General features: G+C 36.9%; 3 protein-coding genes across 6 annotated transcripts; 2 read left to right on the top strand and 1 right to left on the bottom strand.

Moving 5' to 3' along the window:
• Positions 1-1237: 1237 nt before the first annotated feature.
• On the bottom strand, positions 1238-7674 carry mettl8 (methyltransferase 8, methylcytidine). 3 transcript variants are annotated; one of them, XM_061054441.1, is made up of 10 exons: positions 7560-7674; positions 6119-6270; positions 5850-5941; positions 5426-5754; positions 5204-5253; positions 4450-4510; positions 3415-3554; positions 2104-2210; positions 1910-1975; positions 1238-1669 (listed from the first exon to the last, which is right to left on the bottom strand). In XM_061054441.1, exons 2-10 carry the CDS (start codon positions 6268-6270, stop codon positions 1509-1511), a joined length of 1158 nt encoding a protein of 385 aa, XP_060910424.1. In that variant the 5' UTR covers positions 7560-7674; the 3' UTR covers positions 1238-1508. The 3 variants fall into 3 exon arrangements, with proteins under 3 accessions (XP_060910424.1, XP_060910421.1, XP_060910422.1); XM_061054438.1 differs by lacking the exon at positions 5850-5941; XM_061054439.1 differs by lacking the exon at positions 5850-5941 and having other exon boundaries at positions 7531-7596.
• dcaf17 (ddb1 and cul4 associated factor 17) lies at positions 7218-13587 on the top strand. Of its 2 annotated transcripts, none has more exons than XM_061054437.1 (14): positions 7218-7780; positions 7885-7988; positions 8411-8501; positions 8619-8755; positions 8879-8957; positions 9484-9573; positions 9694-9762; positions 10350-10452; positions 10563-10705; positions 11504-11613; positions 12184-12271; positions 12382-12465; positions 12674-12829; positions 13183-13587. In XM_061054437.1, exons 1-14 carry the CDS (start codon positions 7652-7654, stop codon positions 13288-13290), a joined length of 1491 nt encoding a protein of 496 aa, XP_060910420.1. In that variant the 5' UTR covers positions 7218-7651; the 3' UTR covers positions 13291-13587. The 2 variants fall into 2 exon arrangements, with proteins under 2 accessions (XP_060910420.1, XP_060910419.1); XM_061054436.1 differs by having other exon boundaries at positions 9655-9762; positions 13183-13584.
• Positions 13588-14551: 964 nt separating this feature from the next.
• On the top strand, positions 14552-16734 carry LOC132987403 (plasma membrane ascorbate-dependent reductase CYBRD1). The gene is made up of 4 exons (XM_061054447.1): positions 14552-14943; positions 15359-15567; positions 15814-15965; positions 16081-16734. The coding sequence occupies exons 1-4, from the start codon at positions 14625-14627 to the stop codon at positions 16358-16360; spliced, it is 960 nt and encodes a 319-aa protein (XP_060910430.1). The 5' UTR covers positions 14552-14624; the 3' UTR covers positions 16361-16734.
• Positions 16735-17698: the final 964 nt, after the last annotated feature.

Here is a 17698-nt window from a genome sequence, read left to right on the forward strand (position 1 = left end):
TTACTTCATTACAAGTTGTCATATTTCATCACAAATTTTGTTCATCCTGGCACATTTTTATATATAATTTTTGAAACATACAAGAATACATACATGAAATAAAATAAAAATAGATAAAATATATTAATAATAAGAAAATTTAAATAAAACCGTAGATAGAATGGGGCAGGGGGTGGGGGTTGTTCCTTCATTACTCTCTTAATTTAATATAATTTAATTTACATACCTGTTATTATTCCACTTTATCTTTTTCCTTTATCCATTTACTCCAGTAACACATGAATTCACCGTCTCTGTTTCTTAGCCTATACGTAATTCTTTCCATTTCTTTAATAGTGTTGAAATATTCAGCAGTAGCCTATCTGAGGAAGAGGAACTATAAAGGTTTGACGACATTTTGTTGAAACAATTTAAGTTCAACTAAGTCAACAATAAAGTTAATAGATATAATACAATATAATTATTATGTTTTATAGTACTTCAAACTAATGGCATGCTGTACTAAGTTATAGAGATACAAGATGAGTTAAATGTGGCCTATAAATAATAATTTTGACAAATTAAATAATTCACTGTCTTATTAGGCTATTTTAATGTAGCCTGCGATCTAAATGTTTTACTTATCAAATATAAACTCCCTGTTCTTCAATGATCATCCAGATCTAGTTACTTTCATAAATTATTTTGTAAGTCTTCTTCTGTCCATTGAAAACCACTGAGGCCTATCGATACCTAATTTCAAATTTTCTAATAAACTGAAGGATTTATTTTTCCTTGAGTGATGAATTCTACTTCTTAGAAGGAATTTCACTTTTTAAAACCCACTTGTTCCTCTGGAAAGTGAATCTCAAAAAGCTCAAACAGGTCTGTTTTTTCTGAGCTCAAAAGGAGTTTTCAAAACATTAAATCACAAACAGACTTAATAGTTATTGTGATCATATTGTCTATACGTTAAACCTCCCATCAGCATAGACAGCACTAAAACATTAGCTGAACAGTACTAGAAATATGATATCAAACACTCACAGGGACTGTTTTTTCTGCCTCATTTGTTTTTAGGTCCTGCTGATAAAAGGCACACTCAGAAAGTTGTGTTATTTATACTTCCACTGGAAAAGGATCTGAATATTTCTTCTACCAAAAACATCATCTGAGTCATCCCTTTTGTAATATGAAGCCTAATGTCAAGATGACAAAAAAAGACACATTCTTATCAAAATCATCACAATTTTCCACAATCTATTCACTGCTGTATTTTCTGACTGGGACTAAATAAAATAATAGTATATAAAATGATCTAATGAGTATTTATACTGGAATCTGAATATAAAACCCCATGACACCACAAGTCTGTTTGTAACATGTTCTGTAAGTTTAATGCAAACAATATCCTTTTTGTACAAACATTGTTGGTAAAAAAAAACACCAAAAACCACAGATTTTATGGCTTGATTTCATGAATAAATTAGTTGAATTTATTTTAAAAAAGGACTGTACATGGTTGTTGGTTAAGACGGTGAAAGGGGATTAAGGTTTAATTTCCTGTACTTGCTCTGCATCCAAACACGGTGCATCACCACTTTCTTTCCTCTGTTCACCTGCAGTCGTCTGTCCTCCACATTCTGAATTTCCTCCAGTCCAGCTTTGGAAAATAAATCATGAACCTCTTCTGCAAAAAATAAATAAAAATGTATTTGTATTTATTACCCTAACAGGTATGAATTTAATATAATCGGTTAACCTATTCCAGAATTGCAAACTCAAATGATAAATGTAAAAATCCTAATACACACTGAAACCTCTATGGTAATAACAAAGACAAGACCCAGATTTTCCAAACAGAATAAATGGTCCTGGCAAATTTTTACTCCATGTGGAAAAAAATACTGATTTCATGTCTCAAAATTACCTTTGCTAAAAAAGTACACACAGGTTCCATCTCCACGTGTGTAGAAATTCTCTGATAGGCAGCGTCCTGATTAAGAGAATAAAAGAAGACACTGAACGATGAAATGTTTGAAACTGTCAAAAACACAACTGCACACACAGTTGGGGATTACAACCAATTCTTATGAAACAGATCAAACAGGTGTACATAACGACCTTTCTTAAACCTGAGCTGGGAGAAGTCGTATCTCCCGTAGTCACGGAAAAGAAATATCCCCCCATGTTTCAGGTATGATGACAGGCGATTCACCACTCCTTGAATTCTGTCAATGAAATGGAAAAATAATGTTGCATGACAGGATTGAAGCTAATCAAGATCCAAGTAAACATTGACAAAACCAAGATGGAAACACATTTGTGGCCTCTAATCAAATATCTAAGAGCTTTACAAGTCAGGTGAAAATGTCTTTTATGGCCAGAGCCATGGTACCAATGTAAGTGTATATAGAGATATATGAATGCATCCATCTTACATCTTCATTTGCATATTTCTGTATGTGATTATGTGGATTTCCTTTCCATTTTTTAGAAACCTATTATTATCATCTCTGTTGGATCATGAGATGAGGACATGCAAAATGGGTAATTATTAGAAATGTACCTCTATATGTGAGCTGGCAGTAGCTCAGTCTGCACAGACTAGGGCTGGAAAACACAAGAGTCAAGTCCCTGACTGACCAAAGTATGAAAGTTTCTGGAGGGGAGCCCTTTCACTTCCTGAGTCCTGCCGATGTGCCCATGAGCAAGGCACTGAACTCCCAAAGGCTAAAATTCCCCCTGTGTGCAGTCCCCTTATTCTGACATCTCTCCATTAATACACATCCATAGGAACAAGTGTGTGCAGGTGTGTGTGTGTTCAGGCCTCTGAATGTGAGTTGCATGTCTCTCAATAACAAAGTTTCATAATGAGGTATATAATAAAAAACTATTTACTCTTTATTAAATAGTTGCACTTTTGACTTTGCTTGTTTGTTCTTAAGCACTGACCATTGTTCACCTATAGCTCTGAGTACTTTGCCATGGCTTTTCTCTGGTCATTTTGACATTAGTTGTAGTCCAAAACAAACTAGTAGTTCATAACTAAATAAAACCAACTAAGACAGTAAAACAAGTAATGGCTTTGAGTGGATTACTGATCATAGGTAGATACTGTCGCATAAGTTAAACTTTCAATGCTGGACTCCTAAATCATAACCTAGTATGTTTCTTTATAGTGTGCGTGTACTTTGACTAAATTAAGGAATCTAATTCCATCCTACATCACTGTCAATATGTTATACTGTGTGTCACATAAAACCACAAGGATTATATCTGGGTTTGGGTAACAACTGACTCGGACACATGGGGAAAAAAGAGGTTGGGTTACAAAAGTGACAACAGTGTATTTTATAGTGGGTGTGGAGGACGGAGGGTCCTGCAGGTGACAAATGGTATGAGGCTCTTCTTTGTCTGGTAACCTTCACCTACCGGTCTGGATGAATGGAGGAGAGGACAAAGACGGCCAGAATAACATCCAGGCTTTGAGGAGGGAATGGAAAGGAGGCCATCTCCTCACAAATGTCATGGACAAAGGCATGACACATGGAGTCGTTGTACTCTGGATGTTCCTATTAAAAGACAAAATAAAGTTAATTTGTAACTGGTAGCTCAGATACAGATGTCATTTACTTTTCAGTTCTTGTAATTGCAAAATCTAGTTTCCTCTTTCTCTCGTTCTATCACATCTCTATCACACTGAATGTGTCCTCCGTTTTAAGTTATGTTACTGCTTATTACATAAGTATTTAAGCACCATTAAGTTTCAAAGATATAACATAAATGTGTAGCAATATAACACAGAGTGCTGTCTCGACCTGCTCTTTTTGTAAAGTTATAACTGCACATGCTTTCTTTACTGAGTCATGTTTGTAGAAATACATTCTCACATGCTACAGATCATTTCAACTCTTCTGACATTCTGCTTTCATGCACACACTTCACTGAACACAAAGATGTTTTTAAAGATACTTCCAAAGCTTAAAACAAAACAATAAATATTCAAATCCTGTACATGGATCTTAAACTGAGAGTAAGCAACTGTCTGTCCTGCAACTTCCTACGTTGAGTCAATATTCTGGAAGGCTTAGAGATGGACACTAACAACAGCTTAACAATGAAGGAATTGAAGCTTTATTTAAGTCGACTAAATATTTTAGCACTTAATGCTATGGGGGACTTAATCATAGCTTGATATCAATTAATCTTTATTTGTATAGCGTCAATTCATAACAAGTTATCTCGAAACACTTTACAAAAAGCAGGTAAATACCTCACTTAATGCAATATAAGACTGTAAATACCTCCAACAGGTTGTCTGAATGACCACATTGAGTACTTTGTGTCAAACTTTATTACAGACTCAAGGTCTAGATAGAACACAACCCGATACACAGAAAGACAGAACAAAACATAGAAATCTACAAAAGCACAAGAAATAGTGCAGTGAGAAAAAAAAAGCTTAACCTTGACCAGCTGAATGGCACATGGGGAGAAGTCACAGCAGTACAAGAAAGCATCTGCATGTCTGTGAAAAATGACAGTGACTCAAACAACTGTGTGATAAAGTCTTTCACAGACTCAACCTGATGAAACCAAGGGTTTGAGCTTGATTTATCACTTCATTTTTCTGAAAGAGATGTAAACATTTCAGAATACAACAAAACATGTACTGTACAGCAGTTCTGCTTTGAAGGAGGAAATACAACTGTATTCAGAATATCTGCAGCTTCGGGTGACTTTTCCAAACTGCAACAACGTTGTTCATATCGTTTTGATGTGTACTTTAAAAGTACAAGGAATGTGTGCATGAATGAATCATGTTATGTTATTAACCTTTGGCAATTTAAAAAAAATCCCAAAAAGGACATATTGTTTGTGAGGAGCCACAGTGACAGCCTCATGATATATTTTGGGGATATTTAGCTGGATGTCACAAAGTGTGCATAAGTGACGTCAGCAGTTATTCAGTGTGTAAGGACATGGGGCAGTAAGGGGAGGGTTGAAGGATCTAATTCCCAAGAAAAAGTTGAAACTTCCTCTGGATTTATAAATTAAATAAAAAAATAGATAGAAAGAAAACGTCAATGTTAAAAAATGACATATTTGATTGGCAAGTGTTTGATATATTGTAAATGACTCCACGGAAAATTGGCACATGATTAACATTAAACATTTAATAAAAAAATAACTTGTGTAGACATCGGAAATGAATACTCACTTTATGGAATCAAGGATGGGAAATACACTGTTTCCCACTCCACATCCAACCTGGGACAAGAACATATATTTTACTAGAATGTGTGCCAAGTGACAAATGGCAAAGCGATTTTGTTAAAGCTGTTTGTAAGACTTTTAATATAGCAACTTATCATATGCAATAAACTATGAAACACTCTGTATTAAAACAATAAACATAATTAAAATCAATTAGTCTAAAAACCTCCAAGATCCTGAAAGATGCATGCCGGCCGGGGAAAAGAGTTTCATTTTTCTCCACAGCTGCTCTCTGGCAGGTCTCCTCTGTCCTGTGATGGTTTGAGGAGACTTCATCATGCTGCTGTCTGGTCTCTGAGTCTGTGCTGGATTCAGTCCTATGTGGATAACCTTCCTGATGATCATCCAAATACCTGTTTGTGATTTCTTCTTTTGAACCTGGAGGAAGCAGCTCTGGGAATTCTAAAAACAGCCACCTGCGATCTTTGAAGAACTTATCCTGGTGCGTCTCGTAAAACTTGTCCCAGTAGTGGGACGCCTCTGTTGCAAATGTACCTGTGAGGAGGGAGATGTCAGCGTATTTCATATATATTTACTTTGACATCCTTATCAAATCTTATTAGAAATCATATTTCACAGTAATATCTTGCCTTGTTCCATTAAAGGAATTTGTTCACAGGAATTTTCTTCTGCCTTCTGCCGTGCATTTTCTTTGTCTTCTTCTGTCCATTGTACATGATCCCTAACATTTTGAGCAATACACAACCAACTGTTGATTCAATCTTGTTGATTCAAAACTGTATCAAATACAATAAAATAAAAATCTCTGACATATTGACATTTTAAGTTAAAGCTGGCAAACAATAGTCTTCTATCCCCATGACATGCACATGGGTGACACATTAAAGTCGGCACTGACCACATGTTGTGCTTAAAGACGTCATCAGGATTGGTCAGAATCCGTGAACCCAGAGGAGCTGAAGGTCTTCTTCCTGTGCTCTTTAGTCTCAAAGATAATCTGATGAAAACTTTAGCCAGTTTGGCCACAGAGAAGCTCCATAGGTGATGCATCTGAAAAAAGTGAAAGGAAGAGCAAGTACAGCTTATGACCAAGGTACATTTTAACACTTTTTGTTGGTATAACTGACAAATGCAGAAACCAGAAGTTATGGAAAAAGAAAAGAAAAGAAAATTCAGCTGTGTGTGTATTTATGATCAATTTGTTGTTATTTGCAGGCCTATACTTTTGAAAATACAGTTTGAGCTCTTGATTCTTTTTGTTTTGTTTTGGTTGTCCTGTGAACATTTAATGACAACACTTGTTTGGAAGGATTAATACTGAGTGAAGACTGTTTATTTTAATCCTGGCTTAATGGCTTCTTTCTAATTTTGTGGAACTGTACAAGACTAATAATGATCGGCTTCAATGATCCTCTTACAACATGACCTCTGATAGGTTGTTCTTGTTTATGATTTATTTCACAGACTAAGCGACAAAATTAATTTGAACGAAAAAAAAAGTATTTATTTTAGGGGACTTATGACTGCTTTGTAAACAGAAAGACAAAACAAATCAGTGACAGGGACACAGGATCAATGAAATACATGGGATAGTCAGGAACATTGAGAGGAATGCTCCAAACATCTGGTAACCACTGATCTGCTACAAACTCATGATGTCCATCAAACCCACTAAACTTTCTTTTAAATTCTTGTCAGAATCTCAAATAAGCTACACAAAATGAGATGAGAAAATGTGGATAACGTTCTGCAAAATACAAGTGATATATTCTGATATAAATGGTGTTAAAGTTTAGTATTTCATTCCATGTAAACAGCAAATAGCTTCAATAAAAAGCTGAAACGAGCCACAGTGTTCAATCAGATTGTATTTTCAAACCTCACAGTGACTTAGTGGAAATAAAATAGCTGCTGAGGGATGTTTTACACACAGACGTGATATATGCATTGCCAACGAAAGGGGGCGCTAATGTCCCATTGTCGTTGCCGAGTTAGAACAGTAGAAGAAGAAGTAGTAAACACAACACGGGGTAGCGCAGCTAGCATTTGAAGCTAACTTTAGTGATACCGTCCATACCGGTCAAAGCTTAGTATTGTCCATTGACAAACATAATTAAATTTTCTCTTATCATATGACAACTACCAAGTTCTTCATATGCATCAAGGCTAGGTACGACTTTGGAAAGAATTAAAAGAAGAAGAAAGAGATATCTAGGTGTTTACTCAAGTTAGCTGTTAACTTTTGGTGTTTGCTCAAGCTAACCTGAAGAGGAGGTTCAGTGGTGTCGAGAAGATGGAGTTCATAACTACCTTCAACTAGGAAAAGATCCCGGCCTTACCTGGCTCTGTCTGTGGTCTTGGACTCAGCTCAGGTTGTGGTCTCCTGTCATGGTCTTGGACATCCTCTTGTAGGAACAAGGTCTGTCCAGTGATGGCGCAGTATCAGAGAAAACGACCCGTTAACACGACTGATTTGTTGAGTCGAAGGAGTAGAGGGATCAGAGATGCTGGCACTATCACCAGACACAATATGAAACTCCTAAGAGCTATCCTCCTTCAGGTAATGGGAAGTATTGATTTACATATTGACTTTGACTGCCAGCTTGTTTCCATTGTTTCTGTGTCGATGTGTATTAACAAATATAATCCATTTTTACATTCTAGGACAACAGGGTTTTTATTAAAGTCTGGAGTAAGACGTCAAAGTCCACAATAATGTATGAGAATGGTAAAATCTACTTTGAGAATTACCAGAACTGCTACAGCTGGTGAGTATCCATTATTAACCTAAAACTCAAAGCTTGCATTAAAAATAAATACCTCAAACATTTCACAAGATACTAATTTACTTGATAAGTATTGCACATAGTTTGTCTGAAGAAATGCAACCTCTGCAGTAACAGTAACAGAGATGTGAGCTGGTGCGAGACACAGAACATTTGCATATGAAGGTTTAAACATTGTGTAAAACAATAAATTCACTCTCTCTGAAAATTACTTTCATTTACATATTTTGAGATTTGCCAGCTTGATCTAAACTTACAATTATATCAGTATCATCTACCAGGTTGTAAATTTGAGCAATTAAAAAACACAAGATGACCTCAACAGAGAACATGAACAGATCTTTCAAATGTAAGGATAAAGAAGGGTGAAGGTTTCAATCAGTGATTTCATGTTTTTGTGCCAGTGTTCATTCCCAGCCTCATATTCTCTACAAACTTCCCAAGAAGTCTAAATTAGAAAAATTTGAAGATGCCTTGCTGTGTCAGAGCCCGCTTGTGAGTTAAATAAAGCAAATACAAACATCATATATTTATTTGGATTAATGCTAAGTTAGAAGTGACATGATTAAACAGCCCAGGTTCAGACTGTTGTTTCATTTGACTTGTTAACAGGACAAAACATTACCTTCCCTCTCTGACCACAAACCCAGCCTCTTGGCTTTGACAGCCAATAACTGGCTGTATCGTCTCTCACCTGAAACAGGGGAAGAGCTGCAGAGGGTTTACCTCTCTTCAAAGCATAAGTTCAGGTATTGTCAGCCTCTGATTTCTCTGTTCTTTGAGTGGAAATTATTTCATACATTTTCTGTTTAAGTTCTTTAAAAAAAACAAAAAAACCTTTAACCTTACTCTATGTTGATGTTTCTTTACAGGTACCTTAGCTGGGATGTTTCTCAAGAAATGTTTTATGTGAAATCTGTTCAGAACAAAGAAATGTCACTGGAACGACAGGTAATGTCTTTATTTTTACAAGATGAGGAATTTCTTTTTAAGTGAGAGAACCCTTTAAGGTGTAGAGCCTGGGATCATACTGTACCTGGAACATCCTGAAGGATCTGCCTTAATGGGCAATCTGGCTTTTCCCTCTGCTGCCCCTTAGGCTGTGGAATGCTCCCCCCGACCATCGAGGGGCACCACAGCCTGTTGAAACTCAAATAAATGAGTAAAAGACCCCTCTTTTAGAGAGCCTTTTACTTGATGTTTAAATGCTGTTGTTGTTTTCTACTCCTGTTTTCGATCTGTATCACTTTGAGATTTGGATAAAATGTAAAGTGTGTTACAAAAATAGAATAATTCATATTATTTTTATTATTATTTTAATGTATTTCAGTAGGTGTCTTAAATATATAAATTGAATTAAAACATAAATCTATAAATGTGTCACTATGGTAATAAAGTGATCAGCAGCTTGTTTGTAACAGGAGATATGGATGGTGTGGAGGAGATATGACAGAATTGTTTTTTTTTTAATTCACAGGCTGGTATAACTCAGAATGTAGTGATGCATCTGGCCATTTTTCATGTTTTCCCCTTGAAAATTGTGGGAATTTTGGAGATCAGCAAAAAGGTATTCAGACTACTATTTGTTTTATTACATTGTGTTCTGTGTTGATACGTTTTTATAAAGATGAAGATCTTGTTCTTTCAGGTATTTGGAAGCGGTGTCACAGATGTCTTCCTCTCTCAGGGTGTTCTCGTGGTGTCGCACAGCAACAAGTCAGTGAAGCTGTACAGCTTTGAGCACATCCTCAAAAAGGTTTGTGAAGTTTTATCCCAAAAGAGTTTTCTGCATTTTGTTGAACAAGCTGCATATTTTTGTCAAAGCTAGTGAAGGCTACATCAAAGAAACATTTAGACCAGGAAGATTAGATTTTGGTCCACCAAAGACCCCAAAACACCTCCCCAAAATGTTCATACAGTGCATCATTAAGTCATCTCTGCCATTTTTTTGAAAAGCTTGCTAACTTTAAATTGGGTAAGACTTGCTGATTCACATTGAGTGTTCACAGGTATGCAGGCAGATGAGCATCCAATCATAACAGTTTAGTTTAAATAAATGGTAGAACAGCCTGTTAGGCATCACTGGACAGCAACAGATGCCATATTTTTGTCTTTCTTTTTTGACAGTGCTTTTGATTTATTAATTGGTGTTAAAATAAAAAGAGGATTTCAACACTCGTAAAAAGTACCTCTAAAACTATCAGACCCCCCTCCCCCCCAGCGTTGTATCAGATAAACATTGCTGTTTAATTTACTGATTTTGGTGTACATGTTTTATTTACATATTCAGCGTAGTTTCACCCTCATCTTGATGTGTTTGATGATTATTTTCTTTGTATTCAGCACTTGACAGAGAAGATAACTCTTGGAAAGCAGAGTTCCCTTCTAGGAGGAAAAACAGTGGGAGAAGCTCCGTTTGGTATTCCAGTAAATATCCAGATCACAGGTGGGTGTGTTTTTATTTCCAGACCTGTGATCTGTTAGTGTTAAATGTTGTTGTAGGCTTCTTGGACAACAGCACTAATGATTTTCTTCCCAACGTCAACAATTTCACAGATTGCCCTCCAGTGCTTTTTGAGATGTCATGCTCTAATAATGCTATCCAGATAGGGGGTTACCCATGGCACTACATCTACACACCACCACATAAACGTCACAATGGGACTCACCACATCTGTTCACTCAAGGACAGCTCTCTGGTAGGTTCAAGGAGCTACACTACACACTATGACCTCATATTTCATCTATGGTAGGGTAAGTACAACATTAAGTCTCCACCTGGCTCTTAGTGTTAAATATACCAAATCTTGTTTGGTTGTGGACTAAACCGCCACCTAAAATGTCCAGAGCCTGTTGAAACCATCAGACTAAAGAAGGTGTTTGTGACAGTCTTTGTATTCAGCTGCTGAAAAGAGCAGGGACAAACCAACATGTAATCACTGTTCAAAACCACCACAAAATGGACCAGATTTATTTTTACTAATCTTTTCTGCAAGTGTAACACCAGCTTGTAACTTTGTGTGTGCGTGCGTGTGTGTGTCTTAACCACATTTAAGATTCCACAGTTTTCAATATAAAAGAAACCACCGTTTGTTTCTTTTCTGTACTATGTGGTGTCCTTTCACTCTGTAAAAATAATGCATAGCTTATAGTGTGAAAGAGAAACAACACCATCATACACACATGACACATGGTAGTGATTAGATAATTAAACCTGTCCTCAACCCAAAACAAACAGCACTATCACTGTCAGCTCTAAAGCTGCACCGAATGGAGAGTGTCTGAAAACCAGTTAGTTTGATGCGTACCCAACTTTTACAGCTTGGGTAGAGTATCATTTTCTATATTGAGGGCTGCCTTTTCCAAAATAGTGTTTGTGATTGTTTTCAGACTGCGTGCGAAGCACATACACAGTTACACAACACATATAAGCACACACTCCAACATATGTCCTGCTTTAAGAGCTCCTGGAAAACATTGTGATTTTATGACTTTAGGCAACAAATGGAATTCAAAACATGAACTGCTGCTCTCTAGAAAGGGATGGGATCTTCTTCCACCCTGATGACTCAGGACGAATTATTCATCTGGGACCAACAAACATAAAGTGAGTTAGAACCATCAACTTTCTGTTTGGTTTTTGTTTGTGTTGTTTTTTTTACTAAATGGCTGTACATATTTTTGTAAAAAGCAGCGCTGCCCGTTTACAGTAGAAGTAATGGATCCTATGATAAAAAAAATACAGAAGTGACTTGCGTTGACACAGACCAATGCAGGAGCACCAGCACGTTGGTTTAAGTGATCATTTTATAAACAGCAGTAGAGGAGAAAGAGTCGTTGTATGAAAGGGATTATAGCGGTCTGTCTGACAGTGATTGTGGAAAACTGATAAATATGCTTCCTACAAGTAAAACATAAGAATCATGTAGACTGATGGAAATAAAAATGAACAGTTGCAGCTTTGTATAAAACTGGACAAACAGCCGGTAACATGTGCTGGGAAGGCAAATATACCAAACGATAAGATTCCTGAGACGTTTGTGTTGAATAAAGAATTAGGCCTCAGAATTTGGTGTTCATTTACTTCTAGCACAAAAATCAACAATATCCTGTTCTCTGGTAATGCATACAGTCTGATACATTTCTAATGTTATTATTCTTGATTTATTTTCTTTAGTGTCCTTAAGATCCTGGGTGAACTGAACAGTGGTTTGCCATCAAAGGTTAATATTGATTTCTCTATGGAAACCCATCGAAACAACCGTGTAAGTATTCTGAGTATATGCCGAGGAGACAGACTTCAGTTTGATGTGTATTCACTGCATGTTTCACATAATAACTCATTCTTAAAATAGAACTTTTGTGCTCCCGTCAGTCTACCTCACAGGTGACTGTCACGTCATCGGGCCGCACGGTGAAAAGAAGATTTCAACCGCTGGATGACGACCCAGATCAAGAGGTACCGTGCTTCTTATCCAGAATATCTGCAAAGAAAATACTTACTCTTACTTATATTTTAAATATGTACAAAAACACAACAGAGTTTAAATAATGATGTTGCAGGACACACGGCTTATGTTACCAACAGAAACATTTCTATGTATTCCTACGACTGTCACACACAGCTCATGTGAAGAGAGGACTTTGAAAATTATTTATGTTCACAGACTTTCCGTATGGTGGAATATGAGGATGAGTTGGATCTTCTGGCAGTGGTAGTAACAAATGGTGAGGAGGGAGAAGGAAGAGCCAGCATCCGTCTCCATGACAACCTGAGTGGGAAGTTACTGCGTACAGTTGATCTGGATGAACCTTTGGATGAGGTGAGTGACTGGACATCAGAATCAGAATCAGTATCAGGATTTATTACCAAGTACATTTACACATACAAGGAATTTGACTTGATGTATTGGTGCTAAACAATTAACAGGGAAATACAGCAGAACTAGCAACAACTTAAATAATACAGTATAAGAAGCTATTACAATATATAAAATAGAATTTAAAAATGTACAAAATAAAAAATAAAAAACACAAAACGTACAAAAGGTGCAAAGTAGGAGCTGTGCAGTGGACTATGAGGAAATGCATGCAATGAATGCATGAATGCAACAACATGAAATCTTAAGTCTCTGTGTAATTGAATTAACGTGTTGCTCCTCTCTTTTCTTTTCAGACTTATCGACATGAGTTGTTCTTCGACAAGGACACCATAGTTCATATCGCACAAAAGAACACCAGCTTCTGCTGCCATGTCTACAAACTCCAAGCTTCAAGAAGATAAGAGGCTCTAAGATTAATGAAGCTCCTGGAGAGAAGCTAAGAATGTGTAGATATCTGTTTCCAACTTTTTTCATGTGCTGTAAAACTCAAGTCCTGTCCGGGCTTTTAGTGCCTTTATTGAAGAGACGGGACAATGGAAATAGCCGGAAATTGGGGGGAGAGAGAGTGAGGAATGACATGTGGAGAAGGAGACACACGTTTGGATTCAAACCTGGGCCGTCCGCTTTGAGAACTACAGCCTCAGCGTAAACCAACCACTCAGCCACCAGCGCCCCAAAAAGTACTGTTTTTAAATCCAGACTATCATGTCATTTCTTTAGTTTGAGGAATGCTTCATATCCAAGTTGGTTGTAAAAATAACTTGAGTGAATACTGTTGACCATGTTTTGTCTCACAGCTTAAACCCTTTTAAAACTGTCTCTCTTATATTAAAGTTATATATTTTTTAAAGATAATTTCTATCTCCTGTGTTTTCATGTGTTCAAATTGTGCATAAAAGAATGGGAAACAAGTTACAAACATACTATTTTATATAGCAGTACTATAGCAGTACCCCCCCACCCCCTCTTTCTTTTTTTATAACTACGTCACAGTATGAATGGTTATTCACATAAGAGATTTGTTTATCTAACTAAGTTACAGAACCAGTCATGATGAGGTAGAAGCCTATTACACACCAGGACCAGAAATAATGTTCTGTTGGAAATGTGTGCTTGAATGCAGCTAAATAAGTCAAGCTTTGACATGACTGTGCACTTCAATACTATGTTAATCCTAAAGTTATAACGTTAACTTACACCAAGAAAACAGATGGAGGATTCTTCTTGTATTTTCCTAAGTTCCTATATAAGGTAAACTCAACAGCTGTATTCATTTTACAGTATTAGCCTGAAGATGGCAAGTAGTAAACAAAAGTGCTAGAGAACATTATATTGTAGAAGTTTCAAACTCATATGCATTCATGTGTTTGAAAAGTGTTATTGCAACATAACTGTACACACTTCTGTCGATCAAGACATAACCTAAATACTTAGATCAACTCTGGACACGAGTTCTAACTTTATCCCAATAAACTTCAACTCTAAAAGGCGATCGGGGCTTTTATCTTACAGAGAATAAAATAGTTTTGAGACCACGTTTTTTAGGGGCTTCTCACCTTAATACACACCTGAAGCCCAACCCGAGTAGCCTAAGCTCCTAACTGTAAAAAAAAAAAAAAAAAAAGTAATGTTCGACAGAAGTCACTGGTCAAAAATAGGAATAAAGCTTGTTGTTTCTCTGTTAGAAAAATGAAATCAAATTCGCTGGCTTTTTTCCCCCTTTCACACCAGACGAATGTTACAAAACCTCTTCGCTGTGGGTCATGTGACCCTGCTCCGTCCTCTCCACACTCCTCTTGAGATTGTTGTAGTTGTTAAGTACTGCTTCAGTCCAGTCTCTCTCTGCTGCTGCTCTAACACCGAGGAGATGGAAAGTTATAAACACTTCCTGGCCGTTTTGTCTGCCGCCGCTGCATTCGGGATTGTCTCCATAATATTCGTGCTAAGATGGGTTCTGCACTACAGAGAAGGTTTAGCCTGGGATGGAGGACTTGGCGAATTCAACTGGCACCCTGTCTTACAGATCTCAGGCTTCATTTTCTTGAATGGAGCGGGTGAGAGGAGTCTTTTTCTTATAGTAGGCTAGATACAGACAGGAAGCGGCTAATAAACACCAGTTGTACAAAGTTAGCTGTCTTCAGGGACTTAGTGGGAGGTGACAACTGGGATGCATAAAATAAAATAAAATAAGTAAATGAGCTAAACTTCTTATGAGACGTGCTGTCTTGGCTATCTTCAACCTTGGCAACCATAATTATGAGTAATTATGTTTGAGGCATTTCACTTTTCTTATTCAACCTAAAAGTAATTGATCATATTTAAATTAGCACCAACAATCACACCTTTCACCTTTTCTCACACTGATACCTGAAAGTCAAGTCATTAATAATGTGAAAGTGTAAAAAACCTGCATTATATATAGTTGCATAAAGTGTTTGTGGATTGACCCTAGGTGACCTTTTCTTGCAGCCATCATTGTCTTCAGACTCCCCTGGACTTGGCGCTGCAGCAAACTAATAATGAAGTTCATCCACGCAGGCTTAAACCTGGCAGCCTTCATTTGTGCTACGATATCTTTTGTGGCAGTTTTTGATTTCCACAACGCTGCCAAAATCCCCAACATGTACAGTCTGCACAGCTGGCTAGGCCTGGCAGCTCTGGTATTGTTTTGTCTTCAGGTAAATGAACTACTATTTCAAATTATCGACTGTAATGGATATATATGTATATGTATATTTCTACTTGTGATGAAAGTATAAAATTCAAACCACTGTATTTTTTACCCCCTTTATTTTTAAATTGAGTCATAGACATAAACAACTTCAACCTCTTACATTTCAAGTCTTTCCTGAAACATTAAGTTATAGTGAACTACAAGCTTGATAACTACGTACAATATTTAATATAGTGTTTTATTTGTGCAGATTGTTCTTTCAGTCATCTACTTGATGCCATTTACACCAGCATCCTGGAGAGCAGCATTTATGCCCCTTCATGTCTTCTTTGGACGGTCACTCTTTGGCAGTGTTATAGCTGTGGCACTCATGGGCATAACAGAGAAACTTATTTTTGGCCTGTAAGTATATCAAAATGAAAAATAACTTGTAATAGTTTAATTGAAATCTCAAGACGTGGTGTAAAAAGTGAATGTGTTGCCTAACTGTGGAAACATTTTCTTCCCCCTCATTAAGGAGCAACCCGAAGTATAAGGACTCTCCCCCAGAGGCAGTCTTTGTGAATGTTATGGGAGTGCTCCTTGTGGCCTATGGAGTGGCGATTCTCTGGATTTCAACTCGAACATCTTGGAAACGTCCCAGCGACCTGGCTCTGCATACTCAGCATACCAGTGGGGGAGGTGAGGACAACATTAAAGTTGGTCCCTCTCTGTCGCAGTTATCTGATGAAGCTGAAGCTGAGGGCCGTGTGGATGTGAGGAGGAGGGGTCACAAACTAGATGATCAGGCCGACTGATAATAAAATAAATCATTTGGAGCAGTGTGTTGAATCTGTGTATTCCCAGTGTAAACTGGGAAGAGAAAGGCTAAAAGAAGAAATCTAAATTTGCTCCTCATAACTTTCTCTCTTGCACCTTAAAGTATTGTATGAAAACTGCACTTTCCGCTTGTTTACTCTTAACGTGTGTTATTGTAAGCACATGGAAATATAGTAAGGTTTTTTATAACAAGGTATGTAGATGATGCTGTTGATATACACTGTTTACAAACTTTACAAACAATAATGTCAGATTGTCTTTATTCTAATTCTTTTGTATTCTGTCATTTTGCATTTTATGAATGAAATATGTTCAGAACCAAACTGCAGTTTACAATAAACTGTTTCATCAACTTTCCTTTATCTGATATTTGAAAAGCTTGCATACGAATGTATTGATCTTCTAACTACTACATGCAGAAGGTAATCACTAGAAAGTATGAGCAAAGGTGTGTGTTATTGTCTTGGTTAACCCATTCATTTTTTATTTTTCTGAGCTCTTTCTCTATCATGATGCCTTAAATAGATACTAGTGTTACTTAATTGCCAATACTAAACACGATCATCAAGTACAATACCCGAACGCTTCATAGGAAACTCATCAAGAAGGCCTGCTCTGTGACAGGCTGCAAACTAGACTCTTTTGTAGTGGTGACAGAGGAGGACTCTTAACAAACTGTTATCCATTATGAATAATCCTGATCACCCTCTGCACACCCTACTGGACAAACAGCGGAGCAGCTTCTCCAACAGACTGATACAACTCCGCTGTCACAAGGACAGATACAAGAAATCTTTCTTACCGAAGGCCATAACTCTGTACAACAGCTCACCTCATGCGAGCAGAGAATTGTCATCATGATAATATCTGTCTCTCCATACTGTAATCTGTTCTGCACATGTTAAATTTACAAATTATCCCTGCACTCAAGTTCACTTCATTTGTCTGTCTACTCACCGTTATATTGAATAGTTTCTTCTGATAACATGTCAACACTCATGCACTTTAACTTATAGTATCACTGATTGCACATCTCCCTATGTCAATACTGTCCATTTACAACTCTGTTTTTGCACATTTACATTTAATCTTTCATATTTAAGACTAGTAATGCTAAATTAAATCCTGGTTGTATATATTCCCATTCTTAGTTTTGATATTTTTAGTGCTTATTTACTTTGTATTTAATATTATATTGTGTTTTTTGCTAATATTGTGTGTTTGGATAACCTGCTGCTGTAACGCCACAATTTCCCAGTTTGGGATCAATAAAGTAATTCTATTCTATTTTATTCTAAACATAGAAAGTCTCCATC

This window comes from Labrus mixtus, chromosome 13 (assembly GCF_963584025.1).
Source record: "Labrus mixtus chromosome 13, fLabMix1.1, whole genome shotgun sequence".
NCBI lineage: Eukaryota > Metazoa > Chordata > Actinopteri > Labriformes > Labridae > Labrus > Labrus mixtus.